The sequence below is a fragment of the Tiliqua scincoides genome, chromosome 3 (assembly GCF_035046505.1).
Source record: "Tiliqua scincoides isolate rTilSci1 chromosome 3, rTilSci1.hap2, whole genome shotgun sequence".
Classification (NCBI taxonomy): Eukaryota; Metazoa; Chordata; class Lepidosauria; order Squamata; family Scincidae; genus Tiliqua; species Tiliqua scincoides.
The window spans coordinates 163,793,373-163,817,524 of record NC_089823.1 but is presented as its reverse complement, the minus strand read 5'-3'; the positions used below and the strand labels follow the sequence as shown (position 1 = coordinate 163,817,524).

Below are 24,152 nucleotides of genomic sequence, written 5' to 3'. Positions count from 1 at the left end.
GAGGAGTACCCACTTGAAAAAGTGCCTCTTAGTTAGCAGGGCTTAAATACTGCCAATACCTATTTTAATCAGTTAAGGACTTGCTAATGAACAGTTAACTAGAAGGCCTTGAGTCTGCTGACAACTCTAATTTTAAGCCTAAGTAGTTTTTCTGGTGAACTCTGAAAAATGAAGGCACCACATCCAAGAATATAACAGTGTAAAAAAAAAAAGCCTGTGTCAGTCCCTAAGCTAGCCAGCATTCCTTATCTTTGATCCTGGTGGTCCCTCTAGAGGTGAGAAAATACTTTGGTTTTTAGATGCAGTCATTGTACTTCTGTTCAAAGCTGGTACTGAGAGTGTTCCCTCCTATAAATCTCTCTTCAGAACTAGCTCATCTTGCACTAGGCACCTGTGAAGGCCAGCTCACAAGACCAGTTAATATGATCAAGGCTGAAAAGTTGTGCATTTTATTCACATCAGTGCAATTTGCAGCACTGATGTCTGCAAATCGCAGTCTAGGTAAGCTGTTTCCCTCATAGGGCCTGTACTCATGGCATTGAAGCTCTGTGGACCATAGCTAAATGGAAAGACATTCCACACAATCAAAGCACCACATCAGAGTGACTGAATGCATGAATGGAGCCTAATATACACCCAACAGTGGATGTCTGAATTTACTCTAGATATCTTTGCTAGCTGCTTAAATTATACCATAGTGTAGTCTACCAAGTACACTGCTTAATTTTCTTACAGTAGTAGCCCCTTTGAACTTACAGATATCTTCATTTTTCTTAGGGTAATTCATAGATTCATCACTATGAACTTGGGTCAGTCAATATTCGACCCAGTGGTTCTCAATTTGTGGGTCATGAGCCAAGGTCAGTCACAAAGCACCTAACTCATCCACCATTGAAAACACCAAGCTGAAAATCCAGGGTACAGAGCTGCTCCGCAGAGTGGGCTCCCAGTGTCATAGGAAGGAATCCACTCTCAGTACCACTCTCAGATGGGATGTGGGAAAGGGGGAAGGGCTGTGTGACTGGAGAAGGATCTAAGCCTGCATTCTGTTTTGACTTCCAAGCTGAAATGTTTGAATTCCAAGCTAGGCAAAATAACAGCATGAGCATGATGTGTAATAGAACCTTAGATTAATCGCAGCCTAGGTTTGAAACCTTAGTTGATAATGCCACGTCCAGCCATGACATCATTTCCAGGTTAATGACATCGCTTCTGGTGGGTCCTCTCATATCGTCATTCTTTAAAAATGGGTTGAGAACCACTGCTCTAATCTACCTTACAAGGTTGGTATAGGGTTAAAGGGGAGACTATATGTGTCTCCTTGAGCATTTTGGAGAAAGGGTGGGATTTTTTTTTAATGTGATAAAATATTACTTGAAAAGAGTAGGGTAGACAAATCAGAGAAAGTTTATTCCATGTCACCATTAAAATTACACAGCACCTCAAGAAAATGCACATGCAATTTATAGTGTCTAATTTAATATACTATAGTTCACACATATACTTTGATACTATAATTTAATTATAATACCATAATTGATACTGGGTCCAGCCCTCCACTGTGGATTCAGAACCCTCGGTGACATAAATCCGCTGATTTCAAATTTGCAGGTGAACAGGTGAACCTGTATGACTGAAAATAAACTCAAATATAGATTTGACAAACCACCACTCCTACTTGTACAAAACAAGTCAAGTACACAACTAGCTGCTTAATAGATAACATTCTCAGTGTATAGTTCATAATATTGAAAAGTCTGCACACATTGTACAGGAAATAGACATGTTAAATAATGCATTTAATACATCTACATCAGGGGTGCTCACACTTTTTTGGCTCGAGAGCTACTTTGAAACCCAGCAAGGCCCGGAGATCTACCAGAGTTTTTTTTACAATGTTCGCGCCATCATAACATATAACATTTATGTGTACAATGTATGTTGGTGTACCTTGAGCCCCACTGAGTATAACAGGACCTACTCCTGAGTAGACATGCCTAGGATTAGGCTGTGAGGCTGCAATCCTAGCCACACTTACCTGGGAGTAAGCCCCATTGAGTACAATGGGCCTTACTCCCCGCGTTTCCTCCCAGAGGCACCTGGGGGGGGGTCGGCACTCCGCGATCTACTCATTTTGCCTTGCGATCTACCGGTAGATCATGATCCACCTATTGAGCACCCCTGATCTACATAATAAAGTTTTATAGTCTAGCTTTGAGTACAGAGGAAAAGCTTTGAGTACAAGACTGTCAAGGACTGGCAAGAATCATGATTCTCCTCTAACCATGATTATTTTTAGATCTTTCTAAGCAGAGTAGTCGTTTTTAAATGTGCACTTGTTCCCAATTTGTGGCACCGTGGCAACATGCCTTCCTGAAGGGATACCATGTTTTCTAAGCAGTCATAGTATTACATCCTGTACCTAGGATACTCCTGATATCCTGGGCTGAAGCTACAGGAGGGGAAATTTCAGTTGGGCATCAGGAAGAATTCTTAATGGTAAGAGCAGTTTGACAATTGAACCAATTAGTGCTGGCAGTTTTCAGGCAGAGGCTTGACTGGTACTTCTTGGAGATGCTCTGTGGATTTTCCTGCTTCAAACAGGGACTTGCATTAGATAGATTTGAAAGTTCCTTCCAGCTGTATGTAGTAGGCAACCTTCAGTCTCGAAAGACTATGGTATCACGCTCTGAATGGTGGTTCTGGAACAGCGTCTAGTGTGGCTGAAAAGGCTGTATGATTCTTGCACTTATTCATATAGTCATTGCACATGTGTCAAACAAGCCTATTAGGTAGTCCCAAATCATATCTATTGTGCCTTGACATTTTGTTAAACTTTTTTTCATTATCTGGAGGCTGTGTTTTCCCCACTATACAACTTCCATACTTTGAAGCATTTATAGTGAGTCATGCAGTTATTTTCCATTGCCACCACAATATACAACACAATGCCCATGTCATGTTGTGGACCTCCTACACTACCTCCTCCTCCAATAGAATCACCTTTTCTGGCAAAGCATCTGTGCTTGTTTAACACTGTGTGAAAGATTCAAAATTCATCCAGTACAGGTTTTCCCATAGTCACATATCCACATTTGGGCAGAGCTTGTACCTGTTGCATGCCTGGCCATCAGAACAGCTGATGCACACAGGAGATCTACCAGAAGAAATGATGATGTCGTTAGAGCCCCCCACTCCAGGAAAAGCACTATTAAGATGTTAGGCGGACACATTTTTCCAGGGCTCATAATATGCCCCTGGTCTGGGTACTTAAAAGTAACTTAACTGAAACATAACTCCACCTCTAAAGAGGAAAACAATGCTTTACAGGACTTTATTATTCATTCATTCATTCCACCTTTATTGGCATAAACAATCCAACAAGAAAACAAAATACAGAACTTTAAAAGGATTACACAGTGGGAAAAAGTTCATTCTTACCCATTTCTTTGTCCCCTTTACCTACCCCACATCCAACTATAATGTCAGCTCACACAATTTGGCCATGTTTACATACAACGTTAGATGCTCTACTACCTCTTCCACAAGGACAAATATATACAAAAAAAAAACCCCAATGTCTTGGCTCATAATAAAACACTGCTGTTCTTCTCAGGTGTGTCTCAAGTACTAAAATGACATGGCCAACATGCTCACTAATATAAGATGCCAACATAGCATCTCCTGTGCACCTTCCTGAGGAACACTGGCTTCTGCTGGACTTTAATCATGGTACTATCCCACAGTGCTAAATATGTCCTATCCAAGACCATGCAGCACATTAGAGGACATTCTTGGGACAATATGGTTTGCAAGCATTGACAATTTCCACTGGGTTGTCTAGTCTCTCCATCAAACAGCAGGTTATCCAGACTCTTCAGAAGGTGTTTCACTCCAACAACCTATGAAGTTATGGTCAAGATTTTAAAGCATTCCTATAGGTTTGTAACATACATGTGCATAGAGCCTCCAAAGTGAAGGCCACATTCTTAGACACCAGCATATCCTGACAAGGTGGTGTTGCACCATGACCTTAGTAGCTTTCTGCACCAGAGGTGGTACAGGCCTACTGACTGATGTTGCAATTAATTCCTAAATATTCTTACTAAGAAATAAGCCTCACTGAACACAGTGGGACCCTCTGCCACATAAAGATCCATAAAAAGGAGCCATATTACTTCACATACACAAAGAACTAGAAGAGACAACATTCTTCCAGTGCAAAACCTGCTCCCAAAACAGAATGTCAAGCATTTTCCTAAGCCATTCCACACATTAAATTTACCCCTCCCATTTAATCTTGACTATAGTGTTATAAGCAAGTCAACAAGCTTTCATTTCATCACATTTGCAAACTAAGCATCCTCCAAGTTGCTCAGGGGAACATACATGTTTCCTCCCCACCCTGCCATTTTACATCACAATCAACCTTGTGAAGTACACTAGGCAAGGAATGATTGACCCAGAACTACTTAGGCCCAAATCCTAACCAACTTTCCAGCACTGGCATAGCCGTGCCAATGGGGCATGTGCTGCATCCTGCAGTTGGGTGGCACTCACAGAGGCCTCCTCAAAGTAAGGGAGTGTTTATTCTCTTACCTTGGAGCTGCACTGTCCTTACGTCAGTGCTGAAAAGTGGGTTACGATTGCGCCCACATTAACCTTCATATGGCTGAGCAAATACATTCTGAATTAGAGACCACTGATAGCTTTCCACCCAGAAAATGGAAGGTAGCTTGAAAGATGGATTGCTCCTTGTGATGTGAACACCTCTCCCACTTGTGTGATTTCAAAAAATCTGTCTGACCCGAGGCACAACCAGGATAAAATTAACCAGTGCGGACATCATGAGAAGCAATGTCTCTCTCAATCAATGTTCAGTTCTTAAACTGTTGCCTGTATCCAGCCTGCCTGTCAGTGGCTGAAGTCCAGCACCCTCTCCACACCACCCTCCATGCTAGGGATGCTTGTGTAATTGTTCAGCAAAGCAATCCAAATGATGCAAGCTTTAGATATGCAGGCTAGAAAGGCAGGACTGATTATCAGTTCCTACAAGCTGGAGTCTGGGTTATATCACTTGCCTTAGGCACTTTTTTTTTGGCAGAATGCCAAATCTATTTGATTTGAATAGAGCTAATCTGCCCAGTCTAATACTATATCATGGTATGGGGGTACAAGAATGCAGAAAGACAGGTGCACAGTTGCCACTGGCACCTGGTTTGCTACAGAGGTCAGGATCTTTCTCCACTGACACCTAGTAATTCTCACTGGCTCCAAAGTTTTGCAAAAAAAAAAAAGTTGTGAGCCTTAGGCAAATTTGCATTTGTCCATGAAAAACATGTTTCTGTCCTCAGGGCAGATATCTACAGAAAGACCAGAAGATAAGATTATTGAGCTGCATCCATTCCACTCTTCTTCCAAGGTTCCCAGTATACTGTTTATTCTGGGCATTTGCCAGCTCTGTTTTGATTCAGAATTCTAATTTAAATACACTGAGTTAGTTTGCCAATTTCTTTTTTCTTAGAAAACTTACTAGGGCATATCATGTTCTTTCTGCATTAGCAACACAGTTCAACAAGGATTGTTACTGTTAGACACCTTTCTTTTTACAAAATTTACAGTGTTCTCAAGGTCTACAAGCACTTTTACAACAGACTTTTGAAGTACTAAAGCTTTTATCTTCTATAAATTTTTATAACCTTTTAAATTTTTATAGCTTTAAATTTTTATGGTATTTTCTTCAATATTTTATTTTTAATATATTAGACTTGATGTTCCCATGGGATGTGACTGTATGGGGAAATGTTACAGACTTGTACTTTTAACAACCTACTATGTATATTCTTTTAACCATGACAGTAAATGGAACTTAATCCTGGGTAGGATTGCAGTCTAGGATTGTTAAGAATTTTCCTGCTTGATATGTCACTTCCAGTCATGACAACACTTCTGGTGGGTCCTGAGAGTTTCTCATTCTAAAAAGTGAGTCCCAGTGCTAAATGTGTGAGAACCACTGTTCTAAGCTATTAGCTTCGCTTCTGCAAGGAAGTTGCATTGTGTGTCCTGATCATGCCCCAAGACCACCACCTCTTGTAGCTAGAGGTGTTTGTTTCTAGTGAGTAAGGAAAGGTTACAGCCTAAGACCAAACACAAGCTTACTTATAAGTAAAGTAAATAACACAATTTTTCAAACACCTCTACTTATACCTTGTACTAACTTGGCTTCAGCCTGCTTTGGGGTGGTCCCAAACTTGGTTTCCAATTTAGGCTACAATCCCAAACACATTTACCAGGGTGTAAGTTTGAGCTCAATAGAATTTACATCTGAGTAACCATGAACAATGTTGTACCGCATGCTGTGCTCCATTTATACAAAGTTTTTAGTTCACTTGAACAACTTTTGAGAAATCCTGTCCTCTCCCTGTGAGCAAAAACTGTTTTAAGTGCATCACTATGTAACACTGTTTCATATCACACCGTTTAGTTATAGCACTCTTTGTCCCAAGCATGATTCTTACAGCATTAGATATACAAGGTTAAAATCCATAGAACTGTTCAAAAGTTTGATAAGGACAGCTGTCTGCACTGTGCCTTCAGCCAATGGAAGCTGTGTATTCTACCTAGCACTCTGTTAATGACAGCAGTATATTCTCCAATCACTTGCTACCATGAAATGCTTTGAGAGAGGATACTGCTGGCAAGAGAGTTGACCCTAGATGCCTTCTTCAACAAGAAGCCTGTTGCTCCCAAGGATGAGTCACAATCTGGCTTCTCTTCCTAGAAGTAGCTCTTCCCCTCATCTTCCAACCCTGCAATGGAACAGGAATGATAGCAGCAGAGGTCTATTACGCAGCAGGCTCCAACCCAATGCACTGGCGAATACAGTACTGCAGAAGCATCTACATTAGAGTTGTGTTACCATCACCTTCTAAGAGCTATTTCACACAGCTCACTGGTTTCCAGGAACGTGTGCACAGCATCCTGAAGAGGCATTACTCCATTATTAGTGATCTTTCCTGAAAAGTCTAGGCACCATTGCCATAGAATTTCTAAAAGGCTCAGTTCACTAATGATCTACATCGTGCTTAAGAATACTCAGGAGACTGTCACTTCCGCTGTAATGCAATGTAATGTAATCAAATGTAAGAGTGTGTAATGCATACTAGGGAAGTCCCTGAAAGGCATTAGCCAGAATCTTCTTGAGACTTCTATTGGTTATCTCTCCCAGCCTAGCTTTGCACCAAGGTGTTTATTGCTGTTTCTCCTTCAAAAGCACACTAGTGATTTGGAAGACTGTGAACCGAATGTTGCTGGGCAACTCCCCCCCCCCCAAGACAGTTTGGATAAGGACTACCAGATTTATTGTGGGGAGCCCAGAAATTTAAAAAGATTCTTTTGCTGAGCAATAATCTTAAGCTCTTAAAAGGCTTCCTCAAAACAAATCCAGCTGCACAGCTATGCTGCCCACCCTTATTCAGTGCTTAGCTTACAATGAGCTCATAAGGGGATTTGCCCAGTTTCATCACTATAGTTGCCACTTAATTCTGTATTGTCAGGTTTATTATTTGCATGGTACCATCACTGCATTGTAACTCACAGAGGTGTCCGGGATTCACTCACCTTTTGGACAGTATGGTGCAGTCACTGGAAAGCAGAGAACTTGGGTTGATCCTGTACAAACAGGTCGCACTAGTAACATGTATGGCAAAACATGTGTCCAAAACGTTCTGTTACCAGAGCAACAACGTAGATCAAATGACTGCATTCTTCTAGTGCACATTCTATTATTAGAGCTAATGTCTGCTGAATGAGAACCTACAACTGCTGTAGCCCAAGGCTGTCTCCTTCACAAGCTTCTATAGGAAGCAGTGTGCAAGGAATCCACCTGCTCGCATCATTTCAGAAATGATCAGATGTGCAACTCGCATCTGTGCAGTCTTACTTAGATGTCTCACTTTAGTCAGGGGTACTCACAAGCAAGTTGCAGATTACTGCATCTATGGCAGTTTGCACAGAACTCATATTTTTTACTACACACGCAGCCTAATCCTAACTCCAAAGGAAGTCATATCAAGCTCAGCTGGGTATATTTCCAGTTTAGCACATCATGTAGTCATGCAGTCTAGGTATCCTTAGTGCAGCACAAAAGCATGTACAGCAATTGCCATGTCTACATTCCATTATGCAATCCACACCAGTTTTTTTCATTAAATACCATCAATTACACATGTTTTGCATTCAGTCACACAGTGCTGTTATGCTGATGAGCTCGAGAACAAGGATTAGAAATATGCTGGATGAAGTTAACGCACTACAAAATCAAAAGTGATTCAGAAAGAACACATTCATTAAAAATATTTTATTTCCTCTTTCAGAAAAAGATCTATATCTCTTCTGCAAAAAAAAAAAAAAAAAAAAAACCTCTTGTTTAGAACAGAAACAAACTGCAAAAAAAGAGCAAGCTGCCACAAAGTGTTTCTGAGAGAGAAAAAAAGGGCTGACAACTTGGTGGTTCACAATCACTGGTGTGTAAAGAGCAAGGCTACCAGACAGTGCCTCCAGTTCTTTATCACCACAGCCCACACTGCACATATTCCATACATACGTATGTATGTATGTATACACACAATCATTGTCATTTATGGAGGCTGATCATTTGAAAATCCCTCCTTCAACGCCACCATACAGAAGAGCCCCCCAGAGGCACTGCCAGCCCAGCACACCTAAAACCACTTGCACAGAACTAAGCCACGTGACCTGCCTTCTCCTCCTCTTTTGCCCCCCTTCTTTTTCTAAGTCTGCTACGGCAATGCAATTGGCCCAAAACTTCCTCGCATATGGCAGTCAGCAGGGTAATGCAGCGGGTGCCCCTCTTGGATGCCGCGCCCCGATTGGCGGCTGCGGCTGGAGCGGAGTTGTAAGGCGAGCGCGGATTGGCAGAGGTGCGGCCGCATGTGCCTGGCTCCCCGTCTTTGTATACAGGGCTCGCCTGCTCGGCCCTTTAACAATGGGCGCAGGGAGCTGCTGCTGGGCCGGGCGGTGATGGCCGAGCGGGGCTCCCGCGGGACGTGCTTGGCTGAGATGCCCGCGGAGATGCCCCCGGCGGCCCTCCCGGCCCCGGGGCTGTGAGCGGAGGAGGGGCTGCAGACTCCGGGTAAGGGAGAGGCGCTGAGCGCAGCCGGGAGAAGTTCTGGCCGGGAGCAGCCCGGGCAGGGAGCGTGTCAAGCCCTTTGTTGCGGGCTGCATCGGCGCAGCTCTGCCCTTTCCCCGAGGAGGAGGCGGAGAAGTTGGCAGGTAGTTGCTTGGGCGCAGGCGAGCCTCGCTCCCTCTCCCCTCCGCTTGCCGCTGCTGCGCCCCTTTCTGGGTGGATCGGGCGCCCTCCTTCCAGGAAGCCCTTCGCCCGGCTCTCGTGGCGATCCCCGGGTTGGAAGGGACTCTAATTCATCTCCGCCTCCTCTTGACAGCCCAATCCTAGGCATGACTACTCAGAAATGAGTCCCACTATAGTCAATGGGACTTGCTCCCAGGAAAGGGTGGCTAAGATCACAGCCCAAGAGCCCAGTCCTATGCCCGTCTACTCAGAAGCGAGTCCTCAGTGGGGCTTACTCCCAGGAAAGTGTGGCTAGGATTGCAGCCCAACAGCCCAATCCTATGCATGTCTACTCAGAAGTAAGTCTCATTAAAGTCAATGGGGCTTACTCCCAGGAAAGTGTGGCTAGGATTGGGCTGCAAGTCCCTGCGAGGGAATCCGACGTGAGATCGATGTAGCGCAGTCTCTCAGCCAGGTTGAGGCTGCAGTCCTACCTAGACTTACCTGGGAGCAAGCCCCATTGACTCTGATGGGACTTACTTCTGAGTAGACATGCGTAGGCTTGGGTTCCGGGCCTCCCCAGCTCTGCCTCGTGTCCTGATCCCCTCCTCGCCCCCATCCACCCCTCCTCCTTAGCATGCAGTGAGTGGTGTCAGCTGTGTGGCCCCAAATTCAGCTCCCTCCTTCCCCGGAGAGGTGGGGTCTGGGAGTGCAGTCGGTGCCGGGGAGCCTTGGAAGGGAGGGAGGGAGGACTGATTGCCTGTAATTGAGGGCCAGCGGCCAAGAGAGGAGCGCTGCGTCCAAGTTGAATGGTTTGCGAGGGGGCGATGAGCTGTTCTGAGCTGCTTCCGTTCTCCCCGTGCAGGCTTCGCTGCTGCTGCCGCCGCCGCCGCCCCCTGCTGCTTCCCTGCCGCCTCAGCCCGTCCCATGGAGCTAGAGGGGCAGTGGTGGAAAGGACAGCTGGCTGCCGACATCCACCAAGCGCTGCGCTACAAGGTAACTCTGCCCATCGGGGAGCACCACGCACCTCCCCGAGGACTTTTCCCACTGAACGTTGGAGCTGAGGCTGGGGAGGGGGCAGATCGGGGGCTTTGCCTGGGTCTGAGTGACAGTCTGAGTGTTGGCCTTCTGGAGCAGGGAGGAGAGAAACAGCTGCCTGAACTCTTCCCACCCCTCACCCACCCCCACCCCCTTGCATTGGGCACATCAAAGCCCAAGCCAATCACTGTTCTTGTCTTAAGTCTTTATAGCTTGCAGATAGGCTGTCAGCACAATCCTGTGTGTGTCTACTCAGAGGTAAGTCCCATTGCACTCCATGGGGCTTACACTCAGGAAAGTGTGAGCAGGATTGCAGCCTAGTAACACCTTGCTGTTACTAGAATCTAAGTGAACCTAATTTCCAGGCTTCTTTCATAGCCCTTCTTGCAACAGTCCTGTCTACAGGAAGGGAAACTGGAACAGAGGCTGCCACCCCAGGTCTACTTACTAGGAAGAAAGTCTCCCTGAAACTTGCTTCTGGGATCCCCTTGTAGTGGAAGTTAGTTGTGCTTAAATCCCAGTGAAATTAACTAAATTCATCAAGTTACTCCTGATAAATTTCTGTGCTGGTTTCTGTGGAACAAGCTACAGGATAACTCATGTTACAGTGCTGTGCGGCATTGGATGCACCCAAATCAGTGGATTTTAACAGGCTTCGGTGTGTCTAGTTCTGTCAAGGGTCAGGCTGTTCCTTTCTATGTATTGGAGCCTAAGTAAACATTCAGGCTGTCCGAATGATGTGCCCAAAGCCGCACAGTGTATCTGTGACAGAGTCGGGACTTGAACTCGGATCTCACAAATCCAAGCCTCCCTGTTGGAGTCATTTGGAACTGGAATAGTTTGTGAGCAGTGGAAACTGGAATAATTGCTCCTGCAAAAGGAGACCAAAATGTGTCTTTCTGAAGGGTAGCAGAATCAACGGTTTTATATAAAGTGCTTTCCTGCACCTGTGAAATTAGGAGGTGACTATGGGCCAAATCCTATTCCATTTTCCAGTGCCTGTGTAGCTGTGCCAATGGGGCATGCACTGCATCCTGTGGTGGGGAGGCAGTCACAGAGACCTCCTCAAGGTAAGGAAACATTTGTTCCCTTACCCCACTGCTGCATTGCAGCTGTACCAGTGCTGAAAAGTTGGCTAGGATTGGGCCCTAAGTCACATTATCTCTAAAGATCTTATGTAAACAGCTTGCAACCTACCTGATCAGAATTGTGTCATCTTCTTCATCTTGGAGAACACTCAGATGGAACTCCTGCTCCAGAAGTAACTTTTTAATAAGTTTAGTTGAGCTGTACCATTTGGAGTTTGTGAGAAAAGAGACTCTGCCTTTCCCTGAAGTTGCTCAAGCAGGTCTTGATCCACTGTGTAATCTTTGCTTTGGAGCCCTCCTGTGTCAAAGGGCATTCTTCCAGAGCAACTTCTAAGGATTTGCCCTAGAGCCTGCTGAGCTACGTGGAAGCCCTTGACTGCTTAACAGGGCTATTATTCAACAGTTTCATGGGAACTGGCTGACGTACATGAAGAATGATTAAAATGTGATAGTTGGTTGCTGTGCCACAGGAACAACTGGGAGAGAGGCTGGGTCGTAGTTGTTAAAGGGACATTAGACAGCTGGCTGGTGCTATAGATTCTAGTCTGGGAGACTGCCGGCCCCACTTAGGTCTCTTTGTCTCTTTCCCTAGAGGCAGACTGCAATAAAAATGCAGCAACCTTATTCAAAAGATCAGTGTGAGAAGAGTTGTTGCTTGGCCAGAGGTCGTCTATATAGCCAAATCCCTCTAGTTTTGCTAGGGACGTTCTTCAGTACAAGTGACTAAGGAGGTTCTGTAATATTGTTTTTGTTAGTGAAGTATACACATGATTTTTAGCTGCTTTTGTAATGTTTTCCATTCTGGGCAACTGGTTACTAGCAGGACTCTTATGTGATGATGAGGCATTCAACAGGTACAGCTGGTGCATCAACATGGTTCACTAGTGAGTCCTGCTGCACTGTTTGAATTTCTCCCTGTTAAAGGCACATAATCCCTGCTAGAAGAATAGTAACAATTCCTACTGAAATTGTCAGTTAATATCAACATACTGATTAAATCCTGTTCACTGTGTAAACACTTGCTATCACTTCCTGAATCATATTATCTGTAGTTGCTCCTGGTTGTACCAATGCTTTCCTAGCAATGATTACTGCTGCTTCAGATCATCATGAAGGATTAATCATGTTAATCATGAAGGATTTTAGCCTGGGAGAATTGGTATTGGTGAATATCTGATAGTGATTTTTATGCATTTTGAGGCTTTTGTTAATTTCATTTTGAGAGAGGCAAATCTACAGCTTTCAGCCTGATCCTAAATGTTTACATACAAGTAAGTTCTTCAGAATTCTATTGAGCTTACTTTGATGTAAGAATGTTGAGGATTGCTGCAGCCTTGAATCTCTACAGAGGCCACCTGTCTTCTGCAGGAATGTGGTAATATCAGGGAGCAGAGATTTTAAAAAGAAAACCTTAAAAGTGCATTGGTTCATGAGCATGCACAGCAAAATGTTTTGTGCATGGAGGAAAGAGCAAAAATACACTTGCAATACATCCTTGGGATTAATTGTCTATTTTTTTAACGCACTACAAAAATTAGTTTGTACAACATATGAACAATTTGCTATTAATACGTTGTATTAATAAAGTATAATAAAAATAATTTGCCAAATATTTTCACTCCAAAGTATTGAATTATCCATGTACAGAATGCATACTTCAGTCAGCTGAATTTACATAACCCCATTCAACCCTATTGCCAATTGGCAATCTTTCTGAAGCAAAGTCAGTGTAAGCTGTCTTGAGCACAAGGGGTTTGTAGATTGGAATCTAATTGGGTATTTGCATTTCCTGCCTTGTCCTTTCTTGCCTATTACAGGTTTCTTGATCACAACCTAAAGATACCTTGGGGAGATGTATCCTATAAATAATCTAACCGCAGCTGTGAAATGTTGAATCTATTCTACTTTTAAATCATTTTGTGCTGTAAACTGAATCCATGCCATTATTTGGGAATATTCTTGATTTCATTAACAACTGATTTTTTTTCTTGCTTTGGGTGAATTGGCCCTACCTGTTTGTTTATCCATCCATCCTTTGGATGTCTTGTTGACTGTTCTCAGTCAAGTCACCAAATCGCTTGCTAATACAGTTAACACTTAACAAAAAAGAACAAGAACTACCTAAAGGGACTGAATAGCAAAGTAAATTCAGACACTTGCATACCAAAGTGTCTTACCTGGAACTGCTTTCTTGGAAAAACAAATGCACAATGACAGAATGCTAGACTTTACAACTAAACGAATCATCTAAAAATCATACATAGTCATGTTAGTTCATTAAAATAAATTCAAATCCAGGTAAGGTCTTCAAAGTTTTGGGTACCTGGGCCAGTGTACACTTTCTTTTACTTCCAAACTGTTATTAGTTGGGAACTACATTTGGGACTGCTGGCAACTATTTCACAAATAAGCAATTTAAACTGGGACTTGGATGTTGATGTTGGGCGCGTAGTATGATAACTTTGAGAAACTTTAAGTGAAATTTTGTCTGTACATTATTTTATCTGCTTAAAGACAGGTTAAGTACTTCTTTTCCCTCTCATGTTTTTTGATTTTCATTCACTGGCATACAAGTATGCTCTTAGCTTGGCCATAAAATCAAGTGGCCTTCAATTCTGAAACCTATTGTTGGTTGTGTATATGTCTATTTCGTGTGTATGTCTATTTCAAGTGTATCTCTAGAATCTTGCTTTAGTTATGTCCCGTGACCTCTAATATAGGTTTTTTATGTATTGCCCCAGATTTTCTCGTTTGGGCATGATGGTAGATAAAATGTGGCATATTATAGCTTTAGCAACATCCAGTGCTGTATGGTCAGAGCAGGCCCATCCATGAGGCAAACTGGAGTGGTCACTTCAGGCAACAGATTGGTGGGGCTCTCATCTCTGTCAGCCTACTTGCCCCCACTGGTCCTCCTCCTCCTTCCACTCCCTTGATTGGAAAAAGAAGAGGGGGACCTAGAAGAAGAGGAAATGTGGAGGGGAGGGGAGGGCTGAGCTAGAACAGACGAGAATGGGAAGAGCAGAGGGTGGCTCATCACTGGCTAATGAGAGCAGCATTTGGCAGGCTGCCTTAGGCACTGGGAGATCTTATGCCAGCCCTGCCTATGGTTTGAAGGTTCATGATGCAGCAGCCTTGTTACCTGCCTTAGGCTACAATCCTATCCACACTTTCCTGGGAGTAACAGAACTTACTCCCATTGACTATAACAGAACTTACTTCTGAGTAGACAGATGTAGGATTGGTCTGATCAGTGCCTGAATGGGAGTCATCTTGGGAATCCCAGGTACACCAACTTGTATTCTGTTGGGGGTGGGGCAGGATATAAATGGGAATGGGATACTCAGGATTACTCTGCTGCCTCCTTGTCCACCTAGCCTCCTTTTCAAAACATGCCAAGTCAAGTGGACAAAATAGTGGCTGTGGGAGGAGGCTGGTGTGTGTGGGGGGGGGGGGAATTTGATGTGCAGGCACACAAAATTGGGGAAGGGAGGTTTCAGGTGCCACCTCAGGCCCTGTTTCAGCTTGGGGCACACACCAGGCATTCTTTGGTAGCGCTGGCTGGAGAAGTCTTAAAGAGGCAGGATGCACTTGTGATCTTTCTCTGGCTGAAAGGATTACCTCCTCTTTTTGTTTCAATTCAGCTTTTCTTTGGTTTGAATACACAAACAGCCAAACTGTATACTTGAGATCACAAGCAAAGTTCAAAACTAAACAAAAAGGACCAGCTTCTGACAACAACTTCCCTGTCTTGATAATTGGTTGTAGCCCTCTCCTAGAACAGGAGGGGTGGGGCATCTTAGGAATTAACCTTGCTTTCATTGGACACCAGCAGCCTTTTCCCTGATCTGATAGGAATAATCTTGCATCAGCCCCAGCTGGTTGGCTTCTCTTGATCTTTTTTCAAGGAACATTGTGCTCCAAGCTTTGATTAGCTAGTTTAGACTTAACAGACCCTCAGATTTTCCTGCTGGTAACTTCTGGCTGGGTTGACTTGTGGCAGTGGTCAGTGGAGAGATAAACTTGGCAAAGGGTCCCGGGGGCTTCAGCCAGGAAGGTTAACCCCTGCCCCCACACTACTGTTGTGCCCTCTGTTGCAATTCCACTTTTTTTTAACCATCAGGAGAGTAGATCACAGATCTGCCATATCACTTTTTCAGTATTTGAGCCCCCTGTGGTGCCACTGACAGAAATATAATAAAAGGTCCAATCCTATCCAACTTCCTAAAGCCTATGGAGCCCCAAGATAGAGGAACAAATGTTCCACATCTCCCTCCCCTGCACCACCGTAGGACGCAGCGCATGCCCCATTGGCACAGCTGCATCAGCATAGGAACATTGGATAGGACTGGGCTCAAAATCAGCTTGTTTGCATGTGCTCCTGCACATGTGTTTGAAAGTGAGGGAAGTTATTCAGTGACAACACACTACTGGTGATGATCAGGTTGTGACTTCTTTCAGTATTTCAAACTATACAAAATCAACATCTTGAACTGATTTTTTTTTCCCCCCCTGCAGCTGAGTTGTAGTCTTCAATCCTGGAACACAGCTTCCCAGATTTTTCCTTTGTAGAGTTCATTCTAGATCAGGGGTTTCCAAAGTTTTTGGCAGGAGAGCCACATCATCTCTCTGACACTGTGTCGGGGGCCAGGGAAAAAAGAATTAATTTACATTTAAAATTTGAATAAATTTACATAAATTTACATAAATGAATATGTTAAAGTTGAATTTATATGACTGAATGAAGGTCTTGCAATCGCTCAAGGCCTATAAAAGGCCTTGCACAAAGCAAGGCTGGCCTTTCCTTTGCTGCCACTACTGCATCACAGACATGAAACTGAATGAATGAGGGAGCCCTCATCCCACAGCTCACACAAGAGGTCAAACAGTTGCCCTCACGCTGCGAGCAGTTGCGTAGGGCCAGTGTGGGCTTCAGCAAAACTCTGGAGGGCCAGAGGCTCATTGGAGACTGGGGGCTCCCTGAGGGCCGCATTGAGAGACCTTGAGGGCCACAAGTGGCACAAGGGCCAGGGTTTGGGCACCCCTGTTCTAGATACTACAAACTATATTTACCCAGCCAAACTGCCATTGTACAGGATTAAAGTTTTGGATCTGGCAAGATAAAACACTTAAGAGCCAATGCTTACATTATTTTCTCACATGGTTGCCTTTTCTATGTAGTTCGGTCCCATGTTAATACTAGACTGAAGAAGGGAGAGTGAGTGAAATGGGCAGATGATGTGCTTACTTTCCATGCCAGTCTATCCAGACCTCAGGGAACTGTGGCACTGACATGGAAGTAATCGCATCATTGCACCACCCCACACAGTTTCCTCTGGTTTCAAATTATACCACTGCATTGTGTGCCTAACCACAGAGAAGCAGCAACCAAGTTACAAAGGTAAGACTCAACCCATTGAAAAATATCTTGTATTCTGTACATCTTCAGCTTTTGCGCAACATGAATGTTATGTGTAAAACAGAGAAGGTAAACTGTTAACTTGACAATAATTTTAAGTAACTATAAGTGCACCTATAGTTGTGGCTGTGTTTTTTTAAAAAATGCCTTATTCTCCATTTAGGAGCTGAAGCTGCCCTCCTATAAAGGCCAGTCTCCTCAGTTAAATCTCAGAAGATATTTTGCAGACCTGATTGCCATAGTGAGCAATCGCTTCAGACTCTGTCCTGCCGCCCGACATCTTGCTGTTTACCTATTAGACCTTTTTATGGACCGTTACGACATATCGATTCAGCAGCTACACGTGGTTGCTCTTTCCTGCTTGCTTTTAGCAAGTAAGTATAATACAACTGTCTTAACCAATTGCAGTTCCTGACTCAGATGAGCAAGCAAATGTTTTCTTGAGCACTCCCTAACCCAAGTCATCATGAGGTCCAGTTTTGACTCACTGGGCCCAAGTTCTACAACCCCTGAACCATAATGACCCCTGAGAGATTAAAGTTCACAACAGTATTTTGTTCAGCATAATGTTTTGTACAAGTAAGGTTTGGTACTAAGGAATTTTTCCTATACATACACTGCTGCTACCTAAAGTTACTTCTGCTTGTTTTTACTCAGTGGACCACGTTCAGACATCCTGGCACAAAGCAGTGATCATTAAACCATCACTCTATGCAACATCTGCTAGATTCAGAAATGGGCATTCTTCCATGTGCAATGAGAGGAATCCTTCATAGGGAGCTGTCTTACAATGTCAGACCATTGGGCCAGCTAGCTCAGTACTGTTAACCCTTACCGGCAGGGGCTCTGTAGGATTTTGGACAGGCATTTTTCTCTGCCTTGTCTCAATATGCCAGGGATTGAACCTGGAATCTGCTGCCTGTAAAACATGTACTTTACCACTAAGCCACAGCCCTTCCTCCATTCTACTTCCTCTTGTGGTTTGAAACACGCCAGGATTAGCCACAGCATGCAAGCTGGTTGATCTTGATTTGTTCTAACCTGAGTTCTCCCAGCAAGCCATGCTCTGAAGCCACAGTTCATGATGATCTAATTGATCTTGTCTGGCTTTACATGAAATCTCGACATGGCCAGTGTTTTCGGTAAATGAGTATTTCCATTTTTAAAAAAGGAAAAAAGCATGCTTTTCATTTCGTATAACTACCACTAAATTTTCCCTTTCTCAATTAATTGTACTCTGTTCCCCTGATTCTATCTTTTGTACAACTTTGCAAAAATACATAGGATATTGGAGGACTGTAGGGGATAAGAATGGAGATAGGCAGCAATTACTATTCCATAGAGTTCCAATTCCATCCATGTTGTCTATATATTTGATCACGTACTATGGCAAGAATTACTCCCAGCAATTCTTATGGTTACTCTTAAAGGTTTTGACCGATAAATTTCACAATTGTTTGTATGGCCTATGGTGCTTGCAGAGGGTATAAGATCTAAAATTTTGAAAAATGGCAGCTTCCTGACCTTCTGGTTGTTGCCAATATCTGAACTCTTGTCATAACTTTTTTGCATTGCAAATGGATAGCAGTTAAAACAACCACCACCACCACCTTCACTTTGAGCGTTGTCTCTTCCAATTCTCTGTGGCTGCAATTCTAACCACACTTTCCTGAGAGTAAGCCCCATTGAACAAAATAGGACTTACTTCTGAGTAGACCTGGTTAGGATTGTGCCCTATGTGCGTAGCCACAATCTGCCTAATTGTTTTGTTGCGTATTAATGTTGTAATGGTATTTCACCTTCTCATTTCCCTCAAGGTAAATTTGAAGAAAAGGAAGACAGCGTGCCGAAACTGGAACAGCTAAACAGTTTGGGCTGCATGACTAACATGAATCTGGTATTAACGAAACAGAACTTGCTACATATGGAGTTGCTGCTATTGGAAACCTTTCAGTGGAACCTCTGCCTCCCAACGGCAGCTCACTTCATTGACTATTATCTTTCAATTGCTGTTCATGAATCGGATCTCCACGATGGATGGCCAATGGTTTGCTTGGAAAAGACCAAGTTGTATATGGCAAAGTATGCTGACTACTTTTTGGAGGTGTCGCTGCAAGGTGCGTTTTCATTGCTTTGTTCTAAAGACTCCATGATTAGTTAGTTACACAGCTAATCCTGTGTTTGACTTAACGGTGATCCTCCGATGTCTCTCCAGATCATGCATTTTTAAATTATGCCCCTTCGTTAGTGGCTGCTGCATGTATGGCTTCTTCAAGGATTATCTTGCGTCTTTCTCCCACATGGCCTGCACGACTCCACCGTCTTACTGCTTACTCCTGGGATTTCCTGGTGTCATGCATTGAACGATTATTGGTGTAAGTCTTTCTAATGGTTTCTGATTAGATTCAGTGTGTATTTAAGCCATGATACGGATGGAGCAAAAGGGGGAAAAAATTAAACATATGTGATAGCTTCATTTCACCTTGGTGGCCCACAGGGCTACCTGCTTTAAGAAGCTGACAACTACCATGTTTCCCTGAAAATAAGACCTACCCTGAAAATAAGACCTAGTTGTGATCAGGGTCAGGATGGGGGGGGGCAGGTGGAAAATGTGACCAGGAATGCTCAGTGCCCGCCACCTAGAAAGTGCCTGCTGTGCTGCTTTGGGCAGAGGACGCTGAGGAGGAGCTGAGGCGGGAAGCAGCAAGTGAGGCAACCCTGCCTACCAGGCTCTGAGGCTCTACACACGTTCCAGGGAGTAAGTCCCATTAACTATAAAGGGACTGACTTCTGAGTAGGCAGGCAGGCAGGCACCCTCCTTGGTGCTGAGGGGATACTTTTGTAAGGTATATTTTTATACATGAATGACTGTGGATTCTTGTACACTTAAAAAAAAAAAAACCTACCCCCAAAATAAGACCTAGTGTGTTTTTGAGCAAAAAAAAATAGTATCTTATTTTGGAGGAAACACGGTATGTTGCCATCATATTTATTTACAGATTTCTACCCAGCTTTCTTTCCCTCCCAGCCATTCAATAAACACAGTAGGGTTACTTCTGAGTAGAATGCACAGGCCTGCGCTGTTAGGCTTTCTACTCCTGTGCTTTGTTGCTGCACATTAAACGAAGTTTCAGCATATTTAAAGACATTTGTTTCATCAGTATAACAGGTACCATTCTGATCAGAAGCTTGCTGTATAGCCCACTAATCTCATTAAATCATGCTTGGAAAGTTCGCTGTTGCCTTAGGGCCCAGTCCTATCCAACTCTCCAGTGCCAGTGCAGCTGCAATGCAGCCCTGAGGAAAGGGAACAAACATTCCCTTACTCTGAGGAGGTGCCCATGACTGCAGGATGTAGCACATGCCCCATTGGTACATCTGCACCAGTACTGGAAAATTGGATAGGATTTGGCCCTTAATCTAGGAAGTTAAGCATATTCAAATCCCTTTGAAAATGATTAGGCTTAGGATATCAGATTTAACCTTCTTGGGACATTTTATGTCTTTTGAAATATTTAGCATTATTTGTATTTTTATACAGTGCCTCATCTTTCTTTCCTAATTGAAAATAAGAGAACTTGTATCAATTAAAAACAATATAAATCTAAAGCAACCCATTTAGTTATTTGATTTTTCTCTGTAAACCGCTTTGTGAACTTTTAGTTGAAAAGCGGTATATAAATACTGTTAATAATAATAATAATACTGTTAATAAAGCAACTAAACTACAAAAGAAAAAATATTGCAACCACAATAAAGAGGACTGCCAGACATACTCAAGTAACACTAACCATTTAAATAAAAGAGATAATAGTGCAATTCCTTGCATGCCTATTCCAAAGTGACCCCACTGTATTCAATGGAACTTACTCCCAGGTAAGTGTACATAGGATTGCAGCCCAAGGCTGCAAACCTATATGCTTTCTGTGAGTAAACCCCAGTACCAAAGTAGGATTTACTTCTAAGAAAACATACATAGATTATGCTGTAAGTCAACTAATGGTTTGTTGAAAAAGATAGGTTTATAAAGTCCAGCACAGAAGTGTCAGTCCTGATCACAAATGGGCTGGGTGGCACAAAGGCTGTCACAAGCTACTACCAATTGCATTTTCAGTGGCAATGGCACTCGCAATAAGAATTCCCAATATGACCTCACAAGAAAGACAGATATAGGGCAAGGTTAACCAAGACATTTTGCTGTCTGAGGGCCCAATCCTATCCAGTTTTCCAGCACTTATGCAGCCATAAGGTAAGGGAACAAACATTCCTTTACCCTGAGGAGGCTTCCGTGACTACCCCCCACCAGGAAGGGGGTGCAGAATATGCATCATTGTCACGGCTGCATCTATGCTGAAAAGTTGGATAGGACTGAGTTCTCAGGCAGACAAAACAGTGCCACACAACCAGTGCCAGCTTGCTAACTGCCAGGCAACTCAGGCTCCTAAAGATCTAGGGCAGGGGTGCTCACACTTTTTTGGCCTGAGAGCTACTTTGAAACCCAGCAAGGCCCAGAGACCTACCCTCCAGGGGGGGCAACTTGGGGGGTGATGAGAAGTGGGGTGACTCCATGTGTGGGGCCATGGGGAGGGGTTGGGGAGCCCTCCGGGGGGCAACTTGGGGGTGATGGAAGTGGGGTGACTCCATGTGTGGGGCCACGGGGAAGGGTTGGGGAGCCCTCCAGGGGGGCAACTTGGAGAGGTGATGGGAAGTGGGGGGACACCAGGTGTGGGGCCACGGGGAGGGGTTGGGGAGCCCTCCAGGAGAGCAACTTGGGGGGGTGATGGGAAGTGGGGGGACACCAGGTGTGGGGCCAGGGGAGTGGCTGGGGAGCCCTCCAGGGGGGCAACTTAGAGGGGTGATGGGAAGCGGGGGGACACCAGGTGTGGGGCCAGGGGAGCGGCTGGGGAGCCCTCCAGGGGGGCAACTTGGGGGCAACTTGGGGGCAGCCCCACACCCTCTTCCCCGCCCACCCATTGATTGAAAGGGGTGGGAAAGAGCCCTGGAGCTTCCCGATTGGCCCGCCATGTTGAAAGGGGCGGGAATGAGCCCCGGAGCTTCCCGATTGGGTGGCGGGCCCGATTGGGTGGGCCTGCCACCCAATCAGGAAGCTCCGGGGCTCATTCCCACCCCTTTCAACATGGCGGGCCAATCGGGAAGCTCCGGGACTCTTTCCCGCCCCTTTCATTGATTGAAAGGGGCGGGAAAGAATCCCGGAGCTTCCCGATTGGCCCGCCATGTTGAAAGGGGCGGGAAAGAGCCCCGGAGCTTCCCGATTGGCCTGCCACCCAGCATTGGCCTGGTCCCTTTGAACATGGCGGACGGGAGGCTCGGTGCGCGATTGACCGGATTTTGCTTCGTGATCGACCGGTCGATCGCAATCGACGTCTTGAGCACGCCTGATCTAGGGCTTCAGCCTATGTCATTTTTATCCCACCATTCCTTCAAGCATGGTTTATGTAAGTCAGCCCGTCCCCTTTTCCTTACAACACCCCTCTGAAGTAGATTGTGCTGGGACTTGGGGATTTATGTTGCTTCATGTCTGACTGGGAATCTGAACCCAGGTCTTTCCAATCCAAGTTCTGACTACATTGCACAATGCCTACCACCAACCATCAAACTGATGGCTGCATTCAAGATCTTCAAGGGCAGTCCCATGTAGTACACATTGCAGTATTCCAACCAAGATGTTACCTATGCATTAATAACTGTCACCATGTCTTTCTGAGCCAGGTGTAGGAACAGCTGGCACACCAGCTGAAACTAGTTAAAGGCATGACAGCCTTCAGGTGTCCTCTCCAGGAGCAGAGCTATGCTCAAGAGCATTCTCAAACTGCAAACTTGTTCTTTCAAGGGGAGTGCATCGCCATTTCAAACAACCTGACATGTTACATTTCTCCTGATTAACTTGAAATGCTTTGCAAAAAAAAAATGAAGGAACATAAACTAAACTGTGCCTAGATGTTCCCCCCCCCCCACACACACACACAATTTTTTTTTAAATCAGTTGAGTTTTGGTGGTTATTACACCAAGACACATTCACAATGTTAAGTGCAAATATTTCTATGGTTACTATTTTAAACCTTTGAAATGAAGTACTGATGCTTCCAAAATTGAATTTTTTTTTTGTTTTTTAAGAACTGCTTCATCATCACAGTCTCACACTGAGGCTGCAATCCTAACCACACTTTCCTGAGAGTAAGCCCCATTGAACAAACTAGGACTTACTTCTGAATAGACCTGGTTAGGCTTGTGCCCTGATTGTTCTACAAACAGTGCATTGCTTGTTTTGAGGTGATGTAATGTAAGTGAGACAGAACACTGATACCTACTACCATAATCTGTTACTAATGAAACTGTCACTGTGATCCAGAGTGCCCTCAATGGTGTTCTGCTTACAAATGGGTATCTTTCGACTCCCCTTTCCAGTAGCAGCCATCCCTCAAGGTAGGGGGAGAATCCATAGTGATGCCATAATTGGAGTAAGCGGCTGCTATTAAAAAGAAATCTTACTCGCCCTTTTAGGCACACCATGAATGTTTTTCACACTTGCACACTGGGAAAGGGCTGTGGAGAGGGGGTTGGATCTCAGCCTCCATAAGACAGAATAAAATAAGTTTTATTTTCTAGTGCCCATGATAATGACGTAAAAGAAGCCAACAAGCAAAAAGGACAACATGGTTCTCAGGCTTCGCAACATGGTTTATTTGAAGCAACTCAACCTCCGCAGCAGGCACATCTCCAGCAGGCCATACCTCAGTATGTTCAAGCACATCAAACTCCGCTGCAGTATCCTCAAACAACACCTCAACAAAACTGTCAACAGATTGTGTCATCGAGTCATGCGTCGTCTTACCCTCTGCAGACTTGCCCAGCTGGTTTACAAGGTGGTGTTCAGGCTCGAGGTCCTATGCAGACTGCTGCTGGAGTGTCACTAGCTGTACCCATAGAAATGAAGCCATGCTTAAGTGTTTCCTACAACCGAAGCTACCAGCTTGCTGGTCGTTACCCTTGTATTACTCCCTGCTTTGAGAGGTGATAACTACACATTCAGCAGAAACCTATATGCTGTAAGTGTCACATAATGAGGAGGGCAGTAACAAGGCAGTCTTCTTCACAGAAAGGAAATGGTTGGAATTTTACTTTCCTCAAACAGTTGCTCCATCACAAATAGCAAAGATAAGAGCGTATCAGAAATGTTTGTCTGAGAATGATGGCAGAAATACTTCTGGCACACACACATTCTGTTTCACCTCAAACCTGTTGAGAGACAGCTGCACTGACTTAAGGCTTGTCTTC

General features: G+C 44.3%; 1 protein-coding gene across 2 annotated transcripts; it reads left to right on the top strand.

Annotated features, from left to right (window-relative positions):
• The first annotated feature begins 10,237 nt into the window (after positions 1 to 10,237).
• Positions 10,238 to 23,892, top strand: CCNJ (cyclin J). Of its 2 annotated transcripts, none has more exons than XM_066621819.1 (5): positions 10,238 to 10,306; positions 17,019 to 17,229; positions 18,673 to 18,972; positions 19,104 to 19,230; positions 23,484 to 23,892. In XM_066621819.1, exons 1-5 carry the CDS (start codon positions 10,238 to 10,240, stop codon positions 23,890 to 23,892), a joined length of 1,116 nt encoding a protein of 371 aa, XP_066477916.1. The 2 variants fall into 2 exon arrangements, with proteins under 2 accessions (XP_066477916.1, XP_066477915.1); XM_066621818.1 differs by having other exon boundaries at positions 19,071 to 19,230.
• The last annotated feature ends 260 nt before the right edge of the window (positions 23,893 to 24,152 follow it).

What these genes read in the sequence shown, in the direction of transcription:
- CCNJ (XM_066621818.1), top strand. Translation starts at nt 10,238, where the DNA reads ATGGAGCTAGAGGGGCAGTGGTGGAAAGGACAGCTGGCTGCCGACATC. An exon ending in TTCCTGCTTGCTTTTAGCAA is followed by an intron (nt 17,230 to 18,672) that starts GTAAGTATAATA and finishes ATTTCCCTCAAG; the next exon opens with GTAAATTTGAAGAAAAGGAA. An exon ending in TTTGGAGGTGTCGCTGCAAG is followed by an intron (nt 18,973 to 19,070) that starts GTGCGTTTTCAT and finishes ATGTCTCTCCAG; the next exon opens with ATCATGCATTTTTAAATTAT.